A 25,965-nucleotide genomic window follows, 5' to 3' on the forward strand; every position below is an offset into this window, starting at 1 on the left:
TAGAATCAATTGTAATGTATTTTATTTAGAACGAATAAGAATAAACCACAAATACTGCTAAAAGTTACTAGACGTAACAGACATCTAAACACCGAGATCAATAGATATATAATAAGATGAAACAATAAAGCATTGAACACAATTAAAAACAAAAAAAAAAAAAAACAAAATGAATTTAAAAAACATAGTGAACATCAAATATTAAACCAGAAACAACCGTACTAAACTAAGTAATTGATATTGATGTGAGATTTTAAGATTTCCGACACAGAAATGTATTGCAAAGCAACAAAATTGTCCAATTTATCTCCTATTGCTTCATGTTCCTCTTGACAACCGTTTATTCTACGTCTTATTATACGTGTCTTTTATCTTCCCTCACATTGAAACCGATATTAAGCATACGAATGAACCAGTCTTTTCCACCATAACTTTAAATCTTCGCCAAAATGGGTAGTGATGTAATAAAGAAATTAATATACGAAAGACTACAATGTTCTGATTAAATGGTTGTACCTTATAACGCTGACATATAAAAACACGTACATATATATACTACTATATTCAACGATGTTGAACGCTTCTTTTGAAAATAAGGATTGCGTTTCGAACAAGACACTCCGATCAATGCATTTTCCATAACAACAACAACAGTAAGAAAAAAAAAAATAGCCAAACACATCATACCTACCACTAACGCGAACTTGGTATATCCTAAACGTACTTCAGTTTCAGCAAATACATGAGTGTGTTTGATTAATTAGATCAAAACCTAGACTGCTGGGTAGGTGGCAACTTTTTCTCATACACAATATATCAAACAATTACACATGGAATGGAACATGAAAATCAAGCAAATACATTCAAATGTGACCAATCAAAATGAAACAACATTGAAGTAGCAGCTAAGTGTAATAAGTATAGATGAGACGATATATTTTCTTATTTTGCCTTTCGGCAAATGTTTGAACTTTGACCCATTTGTAGACACAGTCTTCAACATACAGAATCAATCTAACTACATGAAATAAAAAAAAAAACATACACAAAAATGCTTTAACTATTACAAGACGGAATGGGATCGGAATAGAGATGAAACAAAACATTTGCGCAAAGCAGTAATTTTGAGATGAATTCTTTATGAATAGAAGTATAACCGAGTGAAGTGCACACAATCGATGAAGCAACTGGTGACACACAGAAATCATTTGATAAGAACATGCTAATAATGGGAGCGAAAAAAAACAAAGAGTTTGACATGATACAGCGCAAAACGCAAAACAAACGAAAAAAGTATCCATGTGATGTGTTAAAATTAACTGAATGAAAGATATCTGTAAGTTTACAATACTTGAAAGATAAATTATTATTCTACCGATTATAGTAGGTAAAATTGAAACACAACTATAAAGGATAACAATATGAACCTTAGTGAATAAACATTATGAATATCAGTGTAACCGTAATTGTATTCGTTAAATAAAAGTAAACATTTAAAGACCAACCTGAAAAACTTCTTTTAGATCCGAAATACCTACATGGGATGAATCCCCCTGGGCTTGGTGGTTGAGCTCCAATCTTATAGCTTTATAGAACCAAATTCAAGATAGAGCCAAAAAGTAGTTTCAGCTTTGACAACCTAAGGGCGCGTGCTTCCGGGTGGCGGATGGGAGCTAAGGGAAATCATGAGAGTCAGATACCTATGTTTTAGTTCTTCCTACTCTGATCTCGGCAGTCCATTATTAGGGAGGATTCATGACAATATTAATTGTTAAAAGTTTTGGTGAATTCTCTTCACACGTGGACCAGACCACATTGTGCAAGCTCTGTTCTCATCTAGAAAGTGACAAACCCATACTTCTTAATTCTGTGCAGTTGTAGTAGCCCGATCAGAAGAGCATAACTGAAAGATTACAAAACTCTATCAACACGAGATACAAATTACATAATTTGATACGATCAGTGCGTCTTGAACTGTCCTACAGATCAGACGTATTTTCGGTTGCTTGTGGACTGGTCTTTGACTGCCTATAGCTTCAAAGTTTGTGTTTTGTCAGTGTGTCTTTAAAAGACTACCTGAAAGTTATTTCCCATCAGTCTTTCTCAAGACTACCTACTTTTGAATTTAACATTTGTTTTAACTTTTTTCGTATCACCTGAAATGGCTGGACGAAAAAAAAAACCACGCATCTCTTTCTGATACTTCGAGTGTCTGTAGTGACAATCCTTTTGATATTTTGCCTGAGCAAGAAGCTGGTGAAATGGAAGTTATTAGTAATGAAACTATACAAAATGTAAAATCTTTAAAAAAGGAGAAAGTTCCACCTATTGTGGTAACTATTTCTTCTGAATTCAATATTTTCAAAAAGGAACTTTCAACGTTTGTTTCTGACGTTAAAGTTACCTATCAAATTGGCCGTAGAGGTGAATGCCGCTTATAAGCCGACTCAATAAAGGGTCGTGATCGTCTTGTTTAGTATTTAACTGACAAGATGTACAAATTTTTTACATATGACACCAAGAACGCCAAGCCGTTCAAGGTCGTATTGAAAGGTCTCACCAACGATCAAACCGTTGATGAGATCAAACTAACTTTAACAGAATTACTTGGCATAGCCCCTACCCAAGTAATGAAACAAAAACCACGAGGCGAAAACAGTCAGCGAACTGGAATTTCCCTTGTTAATTATTTAATTCATTTTAACCTCAGTGAGGTTAATAACCTAAAATTTAATTGCTCAGAGTTACTAATATGATACGAGCTAACAAATCTGAAGGTTATTCCACTGGAGCTGCTCTTTTAGACATAGAAAAAGCATTCGACAGTGTTTGGCATAAAGGTTTGATTGCGAAATTGCGAACTTTTAATTTTCCAATTTTCCTAGTCAAAATTTTAAAACATTATCTTACTGATCCAACTCTGCAGGTTGTCTATCAGAATTGCAAATCTGATAGATTTCCTGTCAGAGCAGGTGTACCTCAAGGTTTAGTCTTGGGTCTAGCCCTGTACAACATATTCACATCAGATCTTCCTGATTTGCCTCCAGAATGCACAAAGTCATTGTTCTGCGATGACACAAGCATTTTCGTAAAAGGAAAAAGTATTCGTGTCATATGCAGTCGATTGCAGAAAAGTTTAGATATTTTTTCTTCCTACCTGCAGAAGTGGAAAATGTCTCCCAATGCTTCTAAAACGCAAATGATAATTTTTCCGCATAAGCCTAGGGCTTCTTTCATCAAGCCAAACAATAATTACGTTGTCAAGATGAATGGGGTTATTTTAAGTTGGTCTGACAAGGTTAAGTACTTGTGACTAATTTACGATAAAAAACTTATTTTCAAAGAGCACATTGAGAATATACAAGCCAAGTGCATCAAATATACGAGATGTTTATATCCTCTCATTAACAGGGATTCTAAACTTTGTTTAAAGAACAAACTTTTGATTTACAAACAAATTTTAAGACCAGCAATGCTTTATGCTGTACCGATCTAGTCAAGTTGCTGTTCAACAAGGAAGAAAACGCTCCAAAGGATTCAGAATAAAATTCTGAAAATGATTCTGAAGCGTCTTTCTTGGTTTGGTACACTCGCATTACATAGACCTACTGGTGTTGAACCATTAGAAGCTATGTCAAATAAAATTATTAACAATTTTCGACAAAAAATCGTTGCAATCCTCTATTGCTACAATAAGCTCTCTTTATAGCCAATAAGTTAGCAATTAAGTTAGTTATAAGTTACTTTCCGCTTTCTGACAAGTAGGTTTAAATCCCTACGAACGATAAGTCCTAATTGCGAAAGAAACAAATCCTAACAATTAAAATTACAAATTTTTAACAATGTTGAGGAGTCACCATTTGTGATTGGACACACATACTCATTACTTACTAATATTTATCATAAATACTTAAGCAACTAGCAAATTCTCCCCTTGAAAAAATAATTTTATACGATTGTATATTTTCCCATATGCTTTTGATAACAAAATTGTATTTGAAAGAGTTATAAAAACAAATCCTAAAATGATGTTGTTCTGAGACAAATCTGACATTTTTTTCGTCTATCAAAACCTGTTGTTTATAACAATGGTTGTTATTATAGTGTTCTATATGTTATCTAATTTTGTTAGAAAACTGATCCGTTAGTAACAAAGTTTGATATGGGTTTGATATTAGTAGAATATTTTTGACGTAGAACTACGTTTTACTTTAGCATACCACACAGGGATGCAAACTGAAAAACTGGGACGAAATTTGTCCCTTTTCAAATGCTTATAGGTCGGTTGGTTTTCAACCGATTTTCTTCATTCTTGCAGCAATCGATTGGAAAATTATACACGCATCTGCCCAAATGTTGAAAAATGAAAAATGTTGTTTGAATCTACGAACTATTGCACTATTGAAAATCGTCAAACCTTGTTGGAATAAAAATAACGTCCTCTGATTGGTCGTTTGCTTGCTGTGTGTGTATGATATGGTGTGATGTGTATATGTGTCTGTATATCATATGTGTGTGTGTGTCTGTGTGTGTGTGTCTATGATATGGTATGTTTTGTGTGTGTGTGCTGTGTATGATTTTAACTCGGCACGTTCTGCTAACTGCTGAATCCGGTTCACGAAATTCACAACCTTTTATTAGTAGACATTATAACTCATTACCAAAGTAAAAATATTGGTTTCATCAAAGTTTTATAGCGCTCAATACAGCCAAAAAAGCGCTATGAAACTTTGATGAAACCAATATTTTTTGTTATAATTTCTTTTATTTTAACACCTAACGGGATCAAATTTGAAACACAACCTGAAAGGTTTTTCACATAACAAACTAACAGCCTCTGTCATATTTTTGTTTTGTTTTCTGATCGGGAGCCGTACTGCCCCTCATGGCAAGCCCGTCCCAATTGCATTTTTATCAATTTTGACTTTATTGGTGGAATCATCACCTTTTCACATCTACTTTCGATAGAACAGATAATTTTGAATACTTTGTTCTGAGGAACTATGAAAAAATAGCAAGTCGGTTTGTCCCATAGCAAAAATGATCGCAAGCCGGTCCTATAGAACAAATCATCACAATCATCAGTCCCACAGTCAAAAATAATTATGAAGCATGTTATGTTCAACATAGTTCATGGTCTTCAGGTTTATAATTTGATGTACCAGTTGACCAAGTAAAATTCAATAGGCGGTTCGATCGAATTTTACCGTAGTTTCGCATTTAAAATTGGAAAAATAGAACATTTAGTTTCCTATAAGAGAAACCTGATTTCTAGAATCTGTTGAAATCGTTAGTTGTTGTGCCGATATCTTGTTGTAGGTAATCACGAGAGAACAAAGCTAATTACATATGTGTGTATTTGAGGATGGGATAAAAATTAAAACCTCATTGTTTGGCAGTTGATTGGCAATGTCTTTGTATTTTTAGAATTATACAAAGAAAAAGCTACAAAAATTTATGATTGCTAAGTTTTTACTGGAAGACTATTCCAAAAATACTTCTTCTCGGCGTTTATAACTGGAAGATTGCCTTCAGTCTCCTTTCATGATCGTGCGCCTATTTATGACCGTGTGGATCTCGCTGTTGTTTCTTTTATCTATTTTTTTTGAATGAACAGCATTTCTGCCATCGCCGTTAGGTGTGTCACTGTACTGTTAATTAGAGCATCCAATCAATATAAAATAATACTACCCGCGAATTTAATCCATGTTGGGCCGTGGATAACAATTGAGAAACGGTGGTTTATTTTTTGAACAACGTGTCAACAGTCATACCGAATACTTCAGCACGCTTCTTAGCTTTTTCACAACGTAGTAAAATCTTAATGAGTAATAGAAGGGTCTTTGTTATATTGGTTTCCCTGCCTAATGCGTGGAAGTTGTCCGCCGCCGTCTTGCATTGACCGCTTTCGAAAAATTTTAGAACAAGTTCCTTCACTTGAACTGATTTAGAATTTAATCATAGTATTAGATGAAGAAACAAGTGGGCAAGTTATACAACCACATTGTAATACATTTCTCACTACAAAATCGTTTAATGATTCTGTGGAAGCACGCGAGAAGGTGATCGCCCAGCAGCTGATTTGTTTCAAATGCAAGCTATCACCGGAATCGCTTTGCAGTAGTTTCCTTTTCATCACCAGTCGTAGGTGGCTATGGGACTGGTTTGCTATCATTCTGGCTAGGCATCAAAAAAGTAATCGCATATGGGTCCCAGCTTATGGTTTGCAACATAATTTAATCAAATTTTGGTGTTTATAAACGGGTTATAACGCTAAAGTATTTAATTGACATTGCAGTAAGAATTTCTGTTGATGGACTTGTTTAAAACAGCATAAGAGTGCAATATTGCTCCTAAAGCGTTGCGATTTTTAATTGCTGTTTTCTCATCAGCACGAAAACGCAAATGGGACGGACTTGCTATGAGCGGTAGCGTAGTAGTAGAAACAAGAGTCTGTGTTGTAAGGTGCGGTGCGCAAAGAGAAAAGCAGTAAACCCGGCAACCAGCTGCGAATGTTTTATTTTATTTGAACAGTTCTAGTAAGTCAGATTTAACTTCGCATGACTCCAAGTACGCATTGGAAAATGTCATGAACTTCGTAAGAACAAATAAATTCGATCGACTTCCGATGCGATAGAGCGGGGAGAGCTTAGTTTTGGCCTTCTGCTATCAAGTTTAGTTTTTCCCACGTAACGACACCCTACTCTTATGTGTTTGTGTGTGTATATGAGTTCTTAGATATGATTTGTAAGATTGTGTAAGATTTTGTAAGACCACTGCGACCACTATTTTGGTCCTTTATGGTAATATGTGTTTTTATGTTTATATCTATGTATAGTATATGTGTTTCTTTTTATGTGTATGTATGTATGTATGAATGTCTTGTTCTTCTAATATATATTTTTACACTAACACATTACTGAAATTGTAAAACCCATCAATGACAGGATATCTCTCCTCATCTATGTCTACTTCTTGGGAGGTTCAGGGTTGTTCAAATTGTAACGGTACAAGTCCCGGCAGTTCGCTTTTGGCAGTTTTCTCGTTGTTCCTTCAACCAATTCTTAAGCAGGTATTAGACGAAGCAAATATTTGCTATTTTTTAATACAGATTTTATTTTGTGCAAATAAAAATCGTACCAAAAATAGCAAATGTTTGCGTCGTCTATACCTGCTTTACTCAACAACCTCCGAAAGCAAGAAGTTATGGTTTTTCGTTGCCGATGAGGACAACCGCTATTGGTCAACCGGTTTCGAATTTATGGTCGGAACATATTCCTGTAATATAATGGTCATGATCAATGCAGTACTTAGAACCACAAGCAGGCTTGTCCCGGTTGTGTTCCGGATACTCCTGGATCATTGAACCAAATTTTAATAAAATTTTATGTTCGAAAAATCTCAACCGATTCTTTATAGTTCAAACCTTTGAACCAGATTCATACAGATCAATTAAGGGTCCCAAACATGAATTAATATTTTTAGTTAGTTGTTAGTTGATTTTTTGGAACATTTGGGCATTGAATCGTTTAAAGTGGGTATTGAGCTATATTAAGTTTAGTATTATCAAAAGATGGTAAATTTGTTGTGGAATAACTTTGCCGAGGACAAAACAGAGCTATGTATAATCCCAATAAAGTAATTAGTTATTTACTGTGATGAAAAACATGATTTTTTGTTCTATATCAACAGGTTTTTTGTAGTAACCAATAATAATTTTTTGCCTTGGCTCCTATGTATGATTTTCTGATGAAGTTTGTTGCGAAAATAAATTTCCCTGAGTTTGAACATATTTCAATTTAAGGGGCAACAATGGCGCCATTTTGAACTTTTGAGAAACCGGTAATTTTTGTGGTTTTTTCGACGCCATTTTGTTTTAAGGCCAAATATCAAAATTCTAAGAGTTTGTCCACATATTAGCATCATTTTACCCATCTTTTGAAAAAAACAGATCTAAAATCGGGCAAAAACTGAGCTCAAAACGGTGATTCTACGAAACCGGTTTTGGCATAGTTTTAGTATATTTCACAAAGCAAAATAATATCGATTATTTCTGAGTATTAATTCGCTAATATCTTTAAGTGGTAGTCAAATTATATCTTATTTTGAGTAAAAAAGTCTCAGAAATCGAATGGTAGGTGTCTGATCTGTACAGGGCTTCAGACTGTTGATGATATCTCGCAATTGCTTTGCAAAATCTGTTCTATTGGTAACTTCTTTGGGGGTTTTCAAAAATTCCCCGGTTAACCGGTTTGCCCGTATACCAACTCCGCAACTGAACAGTTTATATCAGGCCGGTAACAGCTCGCAGTCCGAGTATTATTTTCGGAAATCGTTCACACCATTGTCGCCTACCATTATCGCTGCCTTCATAGTTCTATGGAACCTTTCAACCAAACCGTTGGATTGAGGATGGAATGCTGTAGTTCGTATATGCTCGGACTCAGTCATCTTCGCTAACTCCCGGAATAGTTCGGACTCAAACTACCGCCTTTGATCCGTGGTTATAGTTTCAGGTGCGCCAAAACTGGAAAACCAAACTTCGCACATTGCACGCGCAACGGTGCCAGCCGTCATATCCGCCAGCGGCACTGCCTCGGCCCATCGTGTAAAACGATCAACGATGGTCAATAAGTAACGATACGCATTAAACGGTAGCAGTGGTCCGACGACCTTGAAAAAAAGCTGGTGAATTTTCGATCTCTGATACTGTTGGTAATCTTGCACATAGAACTTGATGTCTTGATTCATACTTTTCCAGACGAATCGATCTGCGATAAGCTGACCGGTAGCCCGAATATCTGAGTGTGTTAGACCGTGAATGTACTGGACACTGGCGTATCGTGGGGGGCGAATGGGGCGGTCCGCCGAAAGGGTAACATCCGATCCGTGAGATGAAGTATCAATTAGGTTGAAGTCGAGCTGAACTCCTCGAAAATAAAAAAATCACAGGATGGTTGTGTGCACGACCGCAAGGTTGAAGTAGAATACTTTTTCACAGCTCTACTTACGGCTGTACATTAACCTACGGCCGGGCGAATCGGTTCACGCCGCTTTTCGCGTTTAGCCTGGCAGGGGCCTAATGCGCACGGCCAACACAATAGAAAGATGTTTTCACATTGAAAATTAGACACGGCTTTACTGGAGTAAGTGTTGGCAAATGCATCTACCGCTAATACCGCCGCTATTGTACGAAAGCGTGTCGTTTCATGTGGGGAATAATATCAACAACGAAAAATGACGCGCGTCTAAGCACACCCGAACTATTTCGCCGTGCCGCTTCCATTTACTTCCTGATAACATCCGCCTCATGGAAGTACCGGCTGCACCTACCGCTGAGGCTGTTACCATACTGCTACTGGTACCCAAAACTATTAACTTTTCAAATAAAGTGTTTTATTTGTCCTCAAAAGAACAATTCCATAATGAATATAATGCAATCGCATCTCTGTAATATTACCGACAGTAATATTCTTCTGAACAAAATGATCCAACTTTTTCATTAGAGGAAGTGCCGGCTGATGTACGGCAAAAATCTCGCCCGATCGCTCGCGTTGGCGTTCGTTCTCAGGCAGAGGCCTGAGACGTGGTGACCAACCACAGGGCAAGTGATTTGTTGAATTTGAAGGCAGCCACAGGCGCAACCCGGACGGTCCATCCAGCTTACCTTCCGACTAATGAATGTAGCTAGTTTTCCCAGAAACACTCTTTTATAGCCGAAGGGTGCTACGAAATAGGCCACGCCTTTCAGTTCAGTTGTTCCATTCCCTAATGTTCTTCAGACAAATTATTCCACAATTCGCATATGATTTTTGTATCCAGCTAATAAACACCGATGGTGCTCTCACACACGCAACGATTTTAACCCGTTTCTGCGTTCTAACAGGGCAGTTCATTATTCAAAGTCGGTTATGCTGATCGCAGCCTTTGCGCTGCCCCTACCGTGGGGGGTTTACTAAATAAAGTAAAAATTAGACAACTACAACAGAATTTGATTGCATCCCGCACAGAATGTCCGCTTGTGTTGATTGTGTGCCAGAAAATTATTAAACTTCAATTATTTGTTTATTTGCCTTGAGAAAGGCATTTTGCGGTTCAAAATCGGTTGCTGATCGCAACTTTTGAGCTGCCTCAACAGTGGGGGAATTGAGATACACGGACAACATGGACTGTGGAAGCTATTTCACATTCAGTAAATTAGACGGGTGCCACAGATTCAAATTGCTAGGATCCAAAACAGAATGGCTTGCTTGCGTTGTCAAAAATTATTAACTTTTAATGACTTGTTTATTTGCCTTGAAAAAGGCATTTTGATTTTCAAAATTGGATTTCCTGATGGCAATCTTCATGCTGCTCCAATACGGGGGGAATAATGGCAGTCTGGCGACACACGCTGAGAAAAACCGCGCTGCTCCTGAGACGTGATGACCAACCACAGGGCTAGTGCTGCTGCTAAGGGAGGACGACTGTTGTCGTCGCTGTCTTGAACTATTATGAGTGGCTTCGGCTGAAACAGGCTCTTATATAGGCCAAATAGCATGTTTTCAATTGCAAGGTATATGATTCTGTCAACCGTGCTTGGGAAGCAATCATATAACGACCAATCAGAAATCGAATTTTTCGTTTTGACAAGGCTTGACTATTTTCAATAGTACAATAGTGCGAATAATGAAATTGCAATTATCTTCTTTTGGGAAGAATCTTAGAAGATTTTCCAATCTATTGTTATAAGAACGAAGGAAATCCATCAAATACTAACCGATTTATTAGCATTTGAAATTGGACATATTTTTCACTTTTTTCGGTTTTAAATTTTCATTTCACATCCCTATGTAGCCTAACTTCCTGAGAGAAGTATTCTATTTCAAAAAAAAAAAAAAAATTTGAAACAGGGTAGATTTAGTGCATTTGAAAACGAGCGGGCTAACTCTCACAATTTTCAATAACAAGATGATTTCACTGCAATCGGAGGTGACACCCAGGGGGAAAGAGGTAACACCCAAATTTTCCACTCCGGGTATCACCCGGTCACGCTACGCCAGAACTATTTGACGATGTTGTGGTGAAATATATGGTCGTACTTCACTTCCTGAAACATCACAAAACAATGGCTTCGTTGTTAAAGATGCTGCAGGTTTAACCCGGTAGATGAGCTGACAAGACAATTTATTTCACTATCGTCGGCTTGGTCAGTTGCAATTTCTTCGTAGTCAATAGGTGAAGGCGCTGAAACAGGTTCAACCCTGGATAGGGCGTCAGCAGCCACGTTTAGGTGACCACTGATATGGCGAATGTCGTTCGTCAATTCTGAAGTGACCCTCAAGTATCGCTCTTCATGTGGTAGACGACTGTTTGAACTTGACGATAAAGCATTTGTGAGTGGCATCTGGTCAGTGAAAATCACAAACATTCTTCCCTCCAATATTTGACAGGGTAACTATTCAACGCGCGGTAATCGCCGACAAATCGCCATTCACCCATTTTCTTGGGCACGCAGTGGAGGGGACTCGCCCAGCAGCTGCTAGAGAGATTATCTGGAATTCTTTTTTCGGTGCACTCACCTTAACTGGAGCCATTTTGGCGACCAGTGTTGTCAGGAACGCGACACACTCCTGTTCCCCACGACGACTCTCTCAGCTTCTCCATCGTTCAGCATCACTTTGCAGTGTTGTTTCCAACGTCCGTCAACTGCGACTTATCGGTAAAAGGGAACTGGTCAGGGCCGGATTTAGACGCTGGGGGGCCCGGGGCAAATTTGTTTCTGATGCCCCCTATTCTTAAAACATTTAAGGTAGCGTTCAGGAAGGCGACGAGCAAAAAAAAGGTCGCCCTTGGACTAGAGGGGCCCTTTCAATCGGGAGGCCCGGGGCATTTGCCCCCCTCAAATCCGGGCCTGGAACTGGTAATCGCAGGAGCACGGTTCGGTTCCTGATTCCGTTAATCGCACTAGCTTCTTGTGTCGTTCCTGGTGGAGCAATTTTTCACCTCTGCGAGGACACGATCGTAGTGTTCATGTTTCATTCGACGTTGAAGCCACTTTTCGGCAGCTCTTGCTTCCGGTCTCTCACGCGTTTGACGCTTCACACGGTTTGCTGCTACTAACGTGTTAGCGTAGGTCCCGTTCATTTCCTCCGTTATTTCTAGACACTCAGCATCAAACCACCCACTACAAGTGGTTTCCACTGCTATGCCTAATGTCCCTGCTCATTCAGGTCCACTTCAGATGGTTCATCGATCCGTCCATCAACTATCCGACTGTACACTGCAGCAACACCTTCCGCTGATAGCCACTGGATGTCAAACGAAACTTCCTCTCCGATTTTGCTTTGAATACGTGGAACAGCCGGACGCGAATCCTGCCTACCACGAGATAGTAGTCTGAATCGACGTTCGGCCCCCGAAAAGATCGCACATCGATGACGTCTGAAAAGTGCCGGCCGTCGATCAACATGTGGTCGATCTGGGAGCAGGCCTCTCCATTGGGGTGTCCCCAGTTGTACTTGCAAATGTTCCGACGTGCAAAATGGTCAATATTCCGATGTATATTTCCCAGACCGCAGCGAAGTTTGCTAGTCTCCCGCCGTTGTTGTTGGTTGTAGAGTGGAGGCTTTCTGTTGCAATAACGGGGCAAAAAACTTCTTTCCGTCCAACTTGTGTGTTCATATCACCAACGACTATCTTTATGCCGTACGTTTTCTCAAGGAACTCGTAGAACTTCTGCGTCGGTTTTATCGTTTGTCGGCATGTACACGTTGATAAGGCTGTGTTTGAAGAATATGCCCTTGACACTCAATACGCATAGACGATCATTAATGGGCTTCATTTGGTTCCCTAGTAGCACGAAACAGATACCCAGTTCCGCTCTATCGCCGCAACTGTAGTAGATGTGGAACTTTAAAAAGGCATTAAGTTTCGCCATAAGATTTCCTATCTTTTAACGGTAGTGAACATGGCAGAATATACGGTACCCAGTTTCAACGATCGATTGCCGAACTGTTCCAAACAAATCAACTATTTAGAAAATTAAAAGAAAAAACATTCATCCTTGGGACCCTGAATTGGCCTGAAATAATCTGGCTTATAATTTTAACACAGAGAAAATTTGAAGTACTAGATTTTTTTTCATATATAAGCCACCCTAGTTATCGCCCAGTCAGCGTTAACGAATTTTTCGATTTCGAAACGTTTTCTGAAAAACACTAGTTGAACGATTTCAAGTGTCAAGAAAAACCGAAGTTGTTGGTGGTCAAAGTATTTTGAAGTTAGAAGGTATGATTATAGGGTCATGATGTATGTATTGTAAAGGGAGCAAAAAATAGTTTCCATAGAAAATTGAATGGCTTTGCGAAACTATTTCATTGGTGTAAGTGAAATACTGTACAGTCGATCATACCTTTTAACTTCAAAATACTTTGGTTGGTGTTAGCTGTGATATTTTGGCCCTTTTATATTTCAAACAAAATAACGAAGACAGTTCAGAAGGAATAGGGTCTTGAAGATATACCAGTTTTTATAAACCTATCCTTTGAAAAAGATGCGTTTTTAAACAAAACGTGATTTTTAAAAATGTTTATCGTTGTCCTTTAATTTTAAATGAAGAATAAATAAAAAACTGCTCGATATGTGTTAAATAATTGCAGTCATTTAACACATTTTGATCAGTTTTTTATTCTTCATTTAAAAATCGAAGGACAACGATCAACATTTTTTTAAAAATCACGTTTTGCTCGAAAAATTTGTCTCGCTGATACATAAAAATAAGGAAACTGTGTAAAAGTTTAGGACCCAATTATTCATTCGAATCGTAATACGTTATAATAATATTATTGAAGGCTATAAAAAAATAAAATAAAAAAAACTGGTATTCTTTGATCGAATCGAAGCGATGCTTCGAAATGATCAAGATGCATTTATTTATGAACAACGGTTTTCGTCGCACATTCGATGGAATATGCGTACCAAAAATTTAGAAAAGGCCTTATAAAGGTGTTGCACAGCAACAATCAGTAATTTCATTATTTGGAACTTACTAATGATTGCGCTAGGAATTATCAGCTGCCATTGAACAAACGCGTTCATGTACCTTCAACTGGTTGGCCCGGATAAAAGCCTTACCACAAGTGGAACACTTGTGCGGATAGTTCCCGGTGTGGCTGATCTCGTGACGCTTCCTGTCGCTGCCGTAGCGAAATCTTTTGTCACAGTACTGACACTGGAAAGGAGTTTCCTTAGTGTGAACCTTCAGATGATTCTTCCAGTTCGACTTTTCCTTGAATTGTTTCGAGCATATACTGCAGGCGAATTCGTATGCTTGATCGTCGTGGGTTTTTAAGTGCGACTTTAGTTGGGATTTTTTATGAAACCGCGAACCGCACACATTGCAGATTAGAGCCTTTTCTTGGTGAATTCGTTTATGACCGCGCAGATCGGCGGGTGTTTTGAAACAGTTGTTGCAAACTTCGCAAGCGTAATTCCGTTCGATTCGATGCGTTGTTGTGTGATTAGCTAGTTTCGACGGGCATTCAAAAGCCTTATCACATTCGGGACAAAAGAAAACCTTTGGCTTGTATACTAAGATCTGATGGTTTCGTAATGTGATGTTCGATTTAAAATATTGGTAGCAAATGTTACATTGGATTTCTCGGCCATCATTGGCATAGGAATACTGGTGCTGATGCACATCGACGCCGTGTTGGAAAAGTTCTTCAACAGTCTTAAATGTGGCTTCACAGCCGCAGCATATTTTGATGGGCTGCTCTTCTAAGCGATAGGTTGGAACTACTCTAGTAATGTTTTGATGAGAATTTTTAATATGATTGTTTCTATCTTTTGGTGTATCAAAATAACTATTACAAATGTAACAACAATAGTCCCGTATCATTTTCTTCAAGTGGTGCACAAGATTTGTTCTGGTTTCAAAACGTCGGTAACATACAACGCACTCGAACAGTCGATTAGGATCGTTAACCGTTCTGTTACTGGCGTGTACTTCCGCTCCGTGACGTAGCAGTTCGGCACGTGTTCGACATTTTAGTTGACATTTCCTTATGCAGCATCTAATTATTTGGTTGTCATTGATATTTAATGCAGTGGTTAGGTCAATATGTTGGGGTTCAAATGAAGCTTCTTCTACATCTGTGCTGTCCTCATTTTCGGAATGTTCAAGTACTTGTGCGCCGTCCGGGTCAAGCTTTATTTTCAACCATTTCTCAGACCCTTTATCGTGAATGGACTCTACAAGAAGGCTAATAAGTTTACCGGATGTTGATTCTGGTTGAGGTTTTGAGTCTTCCAAGGTAGCCGCTTCGGGAACAGGTGTTTCTTCTGCTTCCGAGTAAACATACTCTTGAGTATTTTCGTTTTCTGAATCATCTTTGCTAACTGTTTCATCACTGCTGATTGATGCAGTTAACACATTGTTTAATTGATCAAAATTGCTGATTCGAGTTTCTTCTTTGGACACCGATTTGTTCAAAAGATCATTTGCGTAACGAACACGGTTTACATAATTGTATGCGTCAATTGTAAGTTCGATACAGTCCATACATGCTTGCTGGGGTAAACAATCCGCTTCATCAATCTACAATAGACGATACAGCGATAGTTAGATATTTTACCATAATCTTAGCCGTTAGCCCTTTTACTCACCACAATCGATGTAACAAAACAAACCCTTTCAGCCACAGTTATTCTATCTCTAACAGCAAACAGAGACATCAATTCACTATTTGCTTTCGCACATAATCGGCAGATATCCATTGGAGTGCAGTTAGTTGGATAAACTTGTTTCAAAGTAATTTTAGCAACTGTTTTCTGTTGGTTTTCTGTTGTATTGTGGACGCTTTACAGCAAACATAAACATTGAACACATTGAACAGCTTTGATTGTGTGAATTACACAAGGTGTAGCGCAAAACACATTTACCTATATAAGGCAAAATAATAAATTGGAACGAGTCATTTTTATATCGTCCATCGTTTGAAACAAAAACAGGATAAATGTTGAACTGTTTTATGAAATATTTGTTATTGTTTCGGCCCATACTATTTCATGTAAAAAATGTGAAATCCTAATAATATTATAATAAGGGTGGCAAAAAATTTCAAAATCAAATTCCCTGATTTTCCTTGATATTCTCTGAAACATAACATTAACTTCCCTGATATTTTTCAGCATTCGGAACAAAAAAGTGCAACGTTGTCGAACGCAACTCTGAATCTCAGTGGAAAAAGTATTCGATCAGATATGCAATCGTACGGTAACGGTTCCAAATCGACCTTTTATGCTGAAAAAATCAGTTTGGCGCCAAAAGGACGTTTAAATCGCGTGTCGGTTAATGATTGTTCCCTGATATTCCCCGCTTTACCAGATCGAAAAATGAAATCCCTGACATTCCCTGATTTTCCAGGTTTTTGACACCCGGTATAATACGTCAAGGTCGTATATGCCAAGCTGTGAATCCACAATCCAGTAAATGCCATGACATGTAACACTGCATAACGCACAGCGAAAGGTAGGTACAGAATGGTCCCTCATTGATTTTAATTCGCCTGAAAGTAGACTATTAATGATCTATTCTAGCAATCCGGGGAATTTATACCCAGCCTTAAAAATATTCGCCTCCATAGGTCATTGGTTCCCAACCGGGGGTCCGCGGCCGCCAAGGGAACCGTGAGGCACATCTAAGGAGGCCGCGAAGCGCTTGGTAAGTTTAAACAATTTAAACGATATTGGTAAATTTAAATTTGTAACTAGAATTTGTTGTCAGATATCTCTATGGATGCAGATTTTTAACTCCTCTGCGTATTAGGGCCAAGACGTGAAACAAACTAGACTATGATAACGATATGAGACTGAAAAACGAGGCCTCTTATTATAAAAGCTATGTCTGGTATTCTTTTAGGGGGCCGCAAAGCTCTCTGTGTTACGCAAAGGGGCCCGCGGAGTTCTTTGTGTTTATCAAAAGGGCCCGCGGAACCAAAAAAAAAAAGGGAAGCACTTATATAGGTAATGTATTTTGTTTATTCTAATTACAGTCGAATCCCTTTATAGCGACATCGCAAGGGACTGTCGTTATAGCGAAATGTCGCAATAATACGAAGAATTTTTGTATAATACTGAGAAGCCTTTTAAATGTCACTAAAGCAAGATTTGTCGTTATATAAAATGCTTTTTAGAGGGATTTAGAGCAGAGGGCATAACGAGACTGAAATACAGTCAAACCTGTTTTTGTGCGACTCTTTTTTGTGCGAAATTTATTTTGTGCGACTTTTTTATTCGATTATTTTTTTGTGCGAATTTTTTTGTGCGGTATATGAAAAAGGACCACTTCCGACAAAATTTTCAGCCATTTAATTTTTCCAATCCTTGGAATGAAATCCAACGCATTACAGAAGTGTTGCGTCCAAAAATTACTATTTGAGCCAGTTTTACGTAGGAAAAGTCACGAACTGCTTACCTACGAAGGAAAGCGGTTGAAAGGATAAGTATGTTTGAAAAAGTTTCGTTTATCAATCCGATGTTTTGAAATTGTTCTCATAGGTATTCTACATCAGAATCAACAACTTTCGAGTTATTTTGAACTGAGAATTTTTTTATGCGGTCCCTATCCACCGCATAAAAAAAGTGTTTTTTTTAATAATGTTATGGAAAAAATTGTTTTGTAGCTGCACGTGAAGTTCCAAAAAAAATTTTTTTATGCGATTTATTTTGTGCGGTCCCTATTCCTCGCACAAAAACAGGTTTGACTGTATCTAGGTATTTTTTTTCCTTCATGTATATGTATCTAGGTAATGTAATCTAGGATATTTTTATACGAGCACTACCTGAAAATCTTCATTGATTTGATTATAGTCAGGTTTTTTACAAGGTTTTTCTTTGATACGGATTTTCGAGTTAAAGCGGTTTTTTACGTAGATTTTTTAATTAACGCGGTTTTTTACGCGATACGAAATTTTCTTCTACAACTTTACATTTCTACGGTGTAATTTTTTTCGGGAAACGGAAAAAAAATCTACAAACTTTTTGAAACGTTACACCGATCAGACAAACCGTTCTGGCTCTAAAAATATCTGTGATCATCAATACCGTTTTTACATAGGCCTTTTTCTGCTAATAAATGCATAACAGTCCCATGTGAATTTACACCAATCTTGAGATAAACATAAGAAACTTCTTTACATTACGTGTGCTCTCGAAAAACCACAAGAAAAAGCTATGTTTGTTGCTAAAATGATGAAAAAAAAAAATTTGGTTAGTCCCACGATACAAATAACGCAAAACAGGCTCAGAGCTAAAATTAATTTGTAGAAAAACGTAGTAACTTTTATTAAAACACCAATTGAAGTGTACTAATCGGAACAGCAATAACCTTATTGCATATAAAAGTATTCTGTCATATTTATTCACCTCGGATGAACGCATAAATTAAATTGTTGTTTTTTGATTGAATCCATAGAAACGAAAAAATGCAGTGGTATACCTGCGTCTATTGCGTTTTACTCAGTTGTACGTTTTGTCAGTGTGACTCTTATGCGTTTATGGGCATTCAAACATCAGTCGTGATTAAAAAATATTAGCACAAAATGAAAAGATGTCAAGATGAACATTGGTGCAAATTTTCAGCCAGATTAAAAATGGTCGATTAAAATGGTTGCGCAATTCTGTACATTAGTTTTAGCATAAAATTTACAAAAACTCTGACACTTGAGAGTTTTATATAGGGTATCGAACGTCTTCGGCAGTTTTTCTGCAGCAATCTTATGCCAAAGGGGGCCGAAGAAAACCACTGACGAAGACGTTCGATACCCTACGCAAAATGTTAGATTTATAAAATATGAAAAAAGAAACAAATAGGCTCTATCGAAATAATTACCACCCAAAATACAGCTGCTTACTTCATAGCACCTTGTTCAACAGACAACACTCGTAGACTGTTTTCTTTATCAAACCAGAAAAATCAACAGAAACATCGATGTCACCCGTATTAGTTGTAAATTAAGCATCCTGGAGAAAAGACTCCTGCCAGCATCAGTGGGTTTCTTTGTGCCGGGTTGTAGATAATTTTCTAGCACCATGCTGATTCATACTGTTCCTCCTGCTGCAGGTTCCACAAATCACAATCTTACCCACTATCTGTAGCCCGCAAGGATACGTAGGAGTTCGGTCATCGACGGGTAGCACTAGAACTAGATTCATTTTTTAGTCCTGCAGCGGCCAACGATACACTCTCAATGCAGTTCCGTAGAAATTCCAAGACGATTTGGTCAACCAGCATTTACGTGTACACAGTGAACCGAATGTCGGGAGCGCTCATGCAGTGAATCGCATGGTAACGTCGTTGGAGGGCCGAACGATGTGTTTCTATCGGAAAAACAGCAGCACGCCAACCCTGGCACCCTGACGTTTTGGCGACTGACACAACCTTCTTCTAAGGGGCTAACCTTCCGGAACAGATGTTTTAATTTATTCATTTAGAGGAACGGAAAGAAGTCATCGTCGCCTCAGAGATGCTGGGTCGAGGTACGAGGTGGAATGGATATGCAAGGAAGGAAAAGGACGACTGTCAACCAGCATCAGCTGAAGCAAGACTCACCTCGTTTGGCGTGCTGATTCCGTTGACTGCTAGCGTGAAATATCACACACGCATCCTCCCAGTGGGGGTGAGTTTTTGTGCTTTTGGATGGGTTCATTTTTTTTTACTCGAATCGCTTTATGCAGCGATTTCTCGGTTTTGATTCCTACGGAAGATCTTTGGAATTTGGCACAGGTAAATGGCGGTCGTGTTTGCAAACAGAGATACATTGTTTTGATTGACCGTGTGATGGATGTTGCACATGCCCTAAATGAGATAAATTAAGGCTGGGGTATAATGAATGCACAAGACAGTAATGGAAAAATCTCAATTCGTCGGAAAATCGACCGCACGTGTTTCTTGTTGTTTACCGGATTCGTTTATAGATAGAGGTTAATATGGCAGTCCTTTGTAAGTGGATGGTGTTTTGATACTTTTCTCAGGTAGATGGCATTTGAATCATATAAACTTGTAGCAGATGTTTTTGCAGTGTTCAATGCGATGCCTCATCCAATTGAAGTTTAAGTTTTTTTTGCTTTGTTGGGATTATTTTTAGGTTGCTTGTGAATACCGCACTACACTACGATTTAATTGCAATAAAGTTTTGAAATTTTAACAAAGAAGTATCCTATTAAATTTAAAATGATACCTTGTCAAAAAATTCAATAACTGTTTTCAAAAATAAAAGAAATAATAGCGTTACTTGACCAAATACAATCGAAATACAGTCGAAATTTCAGGTAATTTTTGTTTATGATTCAAGCTATTCACAATTGATCGATAGGTTTAAGATATTCTATAAATAAAATCTTCGATTAAAATTTTTTCGGATCTAAATTCTGCTCTTCGTATTTTTTCAATCTAAATCATTGCTTGGTCCCCTGGATTAAACTTTGGAAAAAATCACGTTTTTGACCACGTAATTACCGGTTTTCGTTTATCTGCTCAATCGTTTGGCAGTCCTTTGGCGGACGTATGAGATAGATGAATGAACTATACACATATTTATTTTCCCAAGTCACGATGCGACAAAAATGTGGTTAATTTCAGACAAGTATGAAAAAAGTTACGCATGTTTGAAAGTATTTATCTTTTCACTTTGGACGTTGGTTTTTAACTCTACCTTTTCATTCGAGTGGAGTCAATTGCCAGAGAGCCACATTTTCTATCAGGGAAATATAAAATAGTCGCTTGGGTCTAAATCTGATGACTACTGAGAGTGGAAAACCAATTTGTGGCGCAATTGCTTCAATATGTCGATCTAATTGCGATAAGAATGAGCGAGATCGTTTTCTTGGGGAAAGATCATTTTATTCTTAGGGCGTTTTTCCCTTGATTTAAGCGTTCAATCGATTTAATAGTGTACAATAGTTCTGTTCATTGATTGTTTTATCATGTTCAAAGAAGACGGTGAATATTTTTCCTTGCAAATGCCTCCCAATAAATACTGGCCAACATTTTGTCGGCTGATTGCTGAGTTTTTGGGCGCTTCGAACAATAATAGCCACTCTGCCGATTGTTGATTGGATTCAGGAGTGTAGTGGTGGATTCTTTCATCACCTATTGTTACGAAACGACGCAAAAATTTCTTCTCGTTGTCTGTAATGAATGCCAGATTTTGTGTCGAAAGTCTAACATGTTGGTCTTTTTATATTAAAACAGTATTTTTGACGTAGAATCACGTATTATGGCTTAATATATAGGCAGAGCCGGATTTATGGAGAGGCCCATTAAGAAAAAAAAACTGTCATGTTGCATTGCGTATTTCTCGAGTAATGATTTCGAACGAAACTGGGGTAAGGGCTTTATTGAAGATGAGCTTGAATAAAATTTTGGTTACATACGGCTATGGAGAAAGAGTTGCTGTCTAATTTTGCATTAGTATGTTGCGAGAACGATATACTGGAGGAATTGGATTTTGTTTATATTATTGACGAGTTTTTTTAGCGAGAATCCTTATAAAAAGATGTTTTTGAATTTTTGGACCAATTTTTGCCAAGTTTTTAAAGACAAGTAAAGGAATTCTGGGATCCCCACACAAGACTCGGGTCCTGGGCCCCCACAATCGTGAATCTGGTTTTGTATGTAGAGATACAAATTCCAAAACCGTAAACATCGCGAGCGTCATGGAAATTGTTCACTTTCAAATGTTTAAAACTTATAATGATAGATTAGGAACCATTTATCATTTACTAATGGATGGTAGGAAGAATGGTTTCAACTTAGCTAGTAGATTACTGTTCTAAGAGGATGGTTTACTGGGAACTGGATCGACCAGCAGCAAGCAAAGCTGCAGCAGGTGGCGATTTTAAATATCACACTGCCTTCAATTGCGGACGAACCCACAGGGTCAAAAAGTCACAACTCTTAGCGCTTCGAGCACTCCTAAACCCATGTCCGATTGAGCTGGAATTTTCCATAGGTCATTTTTTTTGGACCAATAAACAAAATTTCAATGGTCGGTTCTTGAAATTTGACATGAGCCTTCTCGCTGCCACCCTAATGTACACTCTTTAGAGTATAAAAATCGGTAGTAACGTAGAATTGTTTTAAATTTGTTTATTTTTTCTGAGTCATTGATAATTTTATTTTCTATGCGATTAGTGCCGTGAAATAAGCAAAACAGTTATTTCCATAGAGCAATGCCATTCAAAATGTTCCAATTTTAATTTTTTCCATTGTCATTTTGGATTTGGCTGAAACTTTGTACAGGTTTCTTTGGGATAAAGATGTCATTTTGTTTAATCATGGCTGTTTTTTTTAGAAAAGTTTATGTAAAATGAGTACTAATGATTGCAAATATTTTTAGAGCCAGATTGTTGTGAGGTCTTCGGCAAAGTTGTAGATAATAATTTTGTCTTAAAAAAATACACCGAAGAAATTTTTTTAAACAAAATATTTCAAAAATTTATTATCTCCAAAAGCTTGTGTTTTAAAATGTTATGAAATTGGTGAAACATTCAGTAATATTTCATTGCTGAAATGATTACTGAAGTTTCAGCGTGGCAAAATTCAGTAAAAGTTTAATAAATTTCAGTAAAAAAAATTTGGTGTGTACACTTAGCATGAACTAAGCTACGAAGATTTCGAAATCGACAAGTACTTTTTCTGTGTGGATTTCGGAACTTCCGCGGTGGTTTCTTTACGCACATTGCAGAATTTTCGCGGTTTTCCACGCGTTTTTATGGGTTACGTATTCCCGTGTTAGCGTGTTGATAAATGTTCATAATAATTTTCTTTTTGCTTCTAGGATTTTGAAGAGCTTGCCCCCCCCCCCCCCAACCTCCTGATTCAAATTCTGGCTATGCTCACGATACCATTGCTTTCTTTTTTCTAATAGTACATCATCAATAATTTTTCAACCAAAAACTTGTGTTTAGTATAATTAACTTCACTGTCCGGCAAAGCTCCCGCAGAATGTCCGAAGTGGAAACGCGTGCTGCCAAAAAACGTGGTTGGGTTCGGAATAATGAATAGTGAACCTCATTCGATTGCGGACTGTATATTTTGTCTAATCACATACGACTTGCACGACCGGTATACCAAAAGGAACTAACTCATTAATCCTGACCTACCCTACATGCGAAGGCACTCAGCTGCCAGAAATCTACTTCTACTATTCTAAATGGTATCTCGTTCGGTAATCAACTTCAATGTATAACGATCAATTGGATCTCAGCGATCCGACTGCAACGAGTTCCTTAACTGACGTAACAACTTGTTTTGTTGAATTATTCAAAAATCATGCGTCAATTTCAGGCATGATTATCTGTTTGACTTTCCAGTTGGCCTCGAGGTACGATGCTGCCAGTCATCGTGGGTTCGAGTTCCAGATCGAGAGAGACTGTTAGTGTCAGTAGAATCGTAGCGCTAGCCTTGCAATTGTTCTGTACATCAAATAGTTGGATGCGAAGTCTGTGTATAGTAGCAGAAGGTCAAGTTCCAAATCGGAATGTGGCACCAAGGCTTTGCTTTTTCATCTTGAAAAAAAAGCTATTTGATGTACAGGACAATTGCGAGGCTGGCATCGCAACTCTCTGGCATCAAATGGTGAGTTGACAACCTGGAAGGAGCGTCAAACATAGCTTCGGCCCTCACAAGTTCCTATCTCACACCTCCACGAGTCATATGATTACACTAGACTGCCGGTTGAAACATGGATACAACTGGTTGGTGTTGCCTGGGCAATGTTGTCATCCGACAATAGCTAAGTGAGAAGGTGCGACGCAATCATTGGCGCGTTAACCATATTCCGGTGGTGGAGGAAATGCTTCGCCAACCCGAGCGTCTGTTCACCAAGATGGTGCGGCTCAAAACAGCGTCTGATCTCCATGTAAGGAGCGGCTGATCAACGTCCTGGCAGCGTGTTACTCTAAACAGAGCTGACACGATGGTCCCCCGGCGAGACAGGGGGTTGGGGAAGGCCCAACGAGCCGCCCCGGAAAACAACATGTTACAAACAACGTAAGAGATAATACGGATCGGAACAATCGGCATGGACCTAGGCAACGAAATAAGGACTACGATTAGAAACTTGGGACATGGAACTGCAAATCGCTCTGCTTTCCAGGATGCGACAGGATAATTTATGACGAGCTGCATCCACGCAACTTCGAAGTCGTAGCGCTGCAGGAACTTTGTTGGACAGGACAGAAGGTATGGAAAAGCGGGCACCGGGCGGCTACTTTCTACCAGAGTTGTGGTACCCCCAGCGAGCTGGGAACCGGCTTCATAGTACTGGGTAAGATGCGCCAACGCGTGATAGGGTGGCAGCCGATCAACGCAAGGATGTGCAAGTTGAGGATAAAGGGCCGGTTCTTCAACTACAGCATCATCAACGTGCACTGCCCACATGAAGGAAGACCCGACGACGAGAAGGAAGCGTTCTACGCACAGCTGGAGTAGGTCTACGATGATGTGAAGATCGTGGATGTGAAGATGTGAAGATCGTTATTGGGGACTTGAATGCTAAGGTAGGACGGGAGGCAATGTACAGACCGGTAATCGGACCAGATAGCCTGCATGCCGTGTCTAATGATAACGGCCATCGGTGCGTAAACTTTGCGGCCTCCCGTGGTATGGTAGTCCGAAGTACCTTCTTCCTCCTCAAAGGTATCCACAAATCCACCTGGAGATCACCCGACCAACAGACAGAGAACCAAATCGACCACGTTTTAATCGACGGCAGGTTTTTTTCCGACATCATCAACGTTCGCACCTACCGCAGTGCGAATATAGATTCGGACCACTACCTAGTAGCTGTGTGCATGCTCTCAAAACTATCGACGGTGTATAACACCCGCCGAAGTCGAACGCCGCGACCAAATATTAAGCAACTGCGGGACGCCGAGGCTGCACAGGAATACGCGCAGCAGCTGGAGGCAGTGCTACCTACGGAAGAGCAGCTTGGCGCAGCTACCCTTGAAGATGGCTGGAAAAGCATCCGATCCGCCATAGGTAACACTGTAGTAGCGCTACTAGGTACAAGGGCCCCGAATCATAGAAATGACTGGTTTGACGGCGAATGCAAACGGTTAGTCGAGGAGAAGAATGCAGCACGGGCGAGAATGCTGCAACACCGTACGAGAGCGAACGTGGAACGATACCGACAGGCACGGAACAGCCAAAACTCAGTCCTCCGAAGGAAGAAGCGCCAGCTCGAGGACCGAGATCGCGTAGCGATGGAAGAGCTGTACCAAGCTAACGACACTCGGAAGTTCTAGGAGAAGCTGAACAGCTCCCACAAAGGCTTTGTGCCGCAAGCCGATGTGTGCAGGAGCTTGGACGGCAACCTCCTAACAGACGAGTGTGAGGTGATCGAAAGGTGGAGGCAGCACTTCGACGAGCATCTAAACGGCGATGCAGTAGAGCGCGAGGACGGTATGGCAATTGATCTTGATGCACGAGCAGAAGACATCAGAATTCCAGCCCCCGATCTTCTGGAGGTGGAGGAGGAGATTGGTCGGCTGAAAAACAATAAAGCTGTTGGAGTGGACCAGCTTCCCGGCGAGCTATTGAAATACGGTGGAAAAACACTGGCTAGAGCCGTGCACTGGGTCATTGTCAAGGTTTGGGAGGAAGAACGAGTACCGGAGGAGTGGATAGAGGGTATTGTGTGTCCCATCTACAAAAAAGGCGACAAACTGGAGTGCTGCAATTACCGGGCAATCACTCTGTTGAACGCCGCCTACAAGGTACTCTCCCAAATACTTTGCCGTCGACTATTACCATTTGCGAAGCAGTTCGTGGGGCACTACCAGGCGGGATTTATGGGTGCCCGCGCCACCACGGATCAGATATTCGCGGTTCGGCAGGTTATGCAGAAATGCCGCGAATATAACGTGCCCACACATCATTTGTTTATCGATTTTAAATCGGCGTACGACACAATC

The 25,965-nt window shown here is 39.2% G+C and overlaps 1 protein-coding gene and 1 long non-coding RNA gene across 2 annotated transcripts; one reads left to right on the forward strand and one right to left on the reverse strand.

Moving 5' to 3' along the window:
• Nucleotides 1-271: 271 nt before the first annotated feature.
• On the reverse strand, nucleotides 272-15,904 carry LOC129730344 (gastrula zinc finger protein XlCGF48.2-like). The gene is made up of 3 exons (XM_055689625.1): nucleotides 15,649-15,904; nucleotides 14,031-15,580; nucleotides 272-1,673 (listed from the first exon to the last, which is right to left on the reverse strand). Exons 1-2 carry the CDS (start codon nucleotides 15,757-15,759, stop codon nucleotides 14,042-14,044), a joined length of 1,650 nt encoding a protein of 549 aa, XP_055545600.1. The 5' UTR covers nucleotides 15,760-15,904; the 3' UTR covers nucleotides 272-1,673; nucleotides 14,031-14,041.
• A 495-nt stretch (nucleotides 15,905-16,399) lies between these two features.
• LOC129730346 (uncharacterized) lies at nucleotides 16,400-19,675 on the forward strand. The gene is made up of 3 exons (XR_008728840.1): nucleotides 16,400-16,513; nucleotides 16,582-16,705; nucleotides 16,769-19,675. It is a non-coding gene; the product is annotated as an uncharacterized LOC129730346 (long non-coding RNA).
• Nucleotides 19,676-25,965: the final 6,290 nt, after the last annotated feature.

Source organism: Wyeomyia smithii, chromosome 3 (assembly GCF_029784165.1).
Source record: "Wyeomyia smithii strain HCP4-BCI-WySm-NY-G18 chromosome 3, ASM2978416v1, whole genome shotgun sequence".
In the NCBI taxonomy this organism is placed as follows: domain Eukaryota; kingdom Metazoa; phylum Arthropoda; class Insecta; order Diptera; family Culicidae; genus Wyeomyia; species Wyeomyia smithii.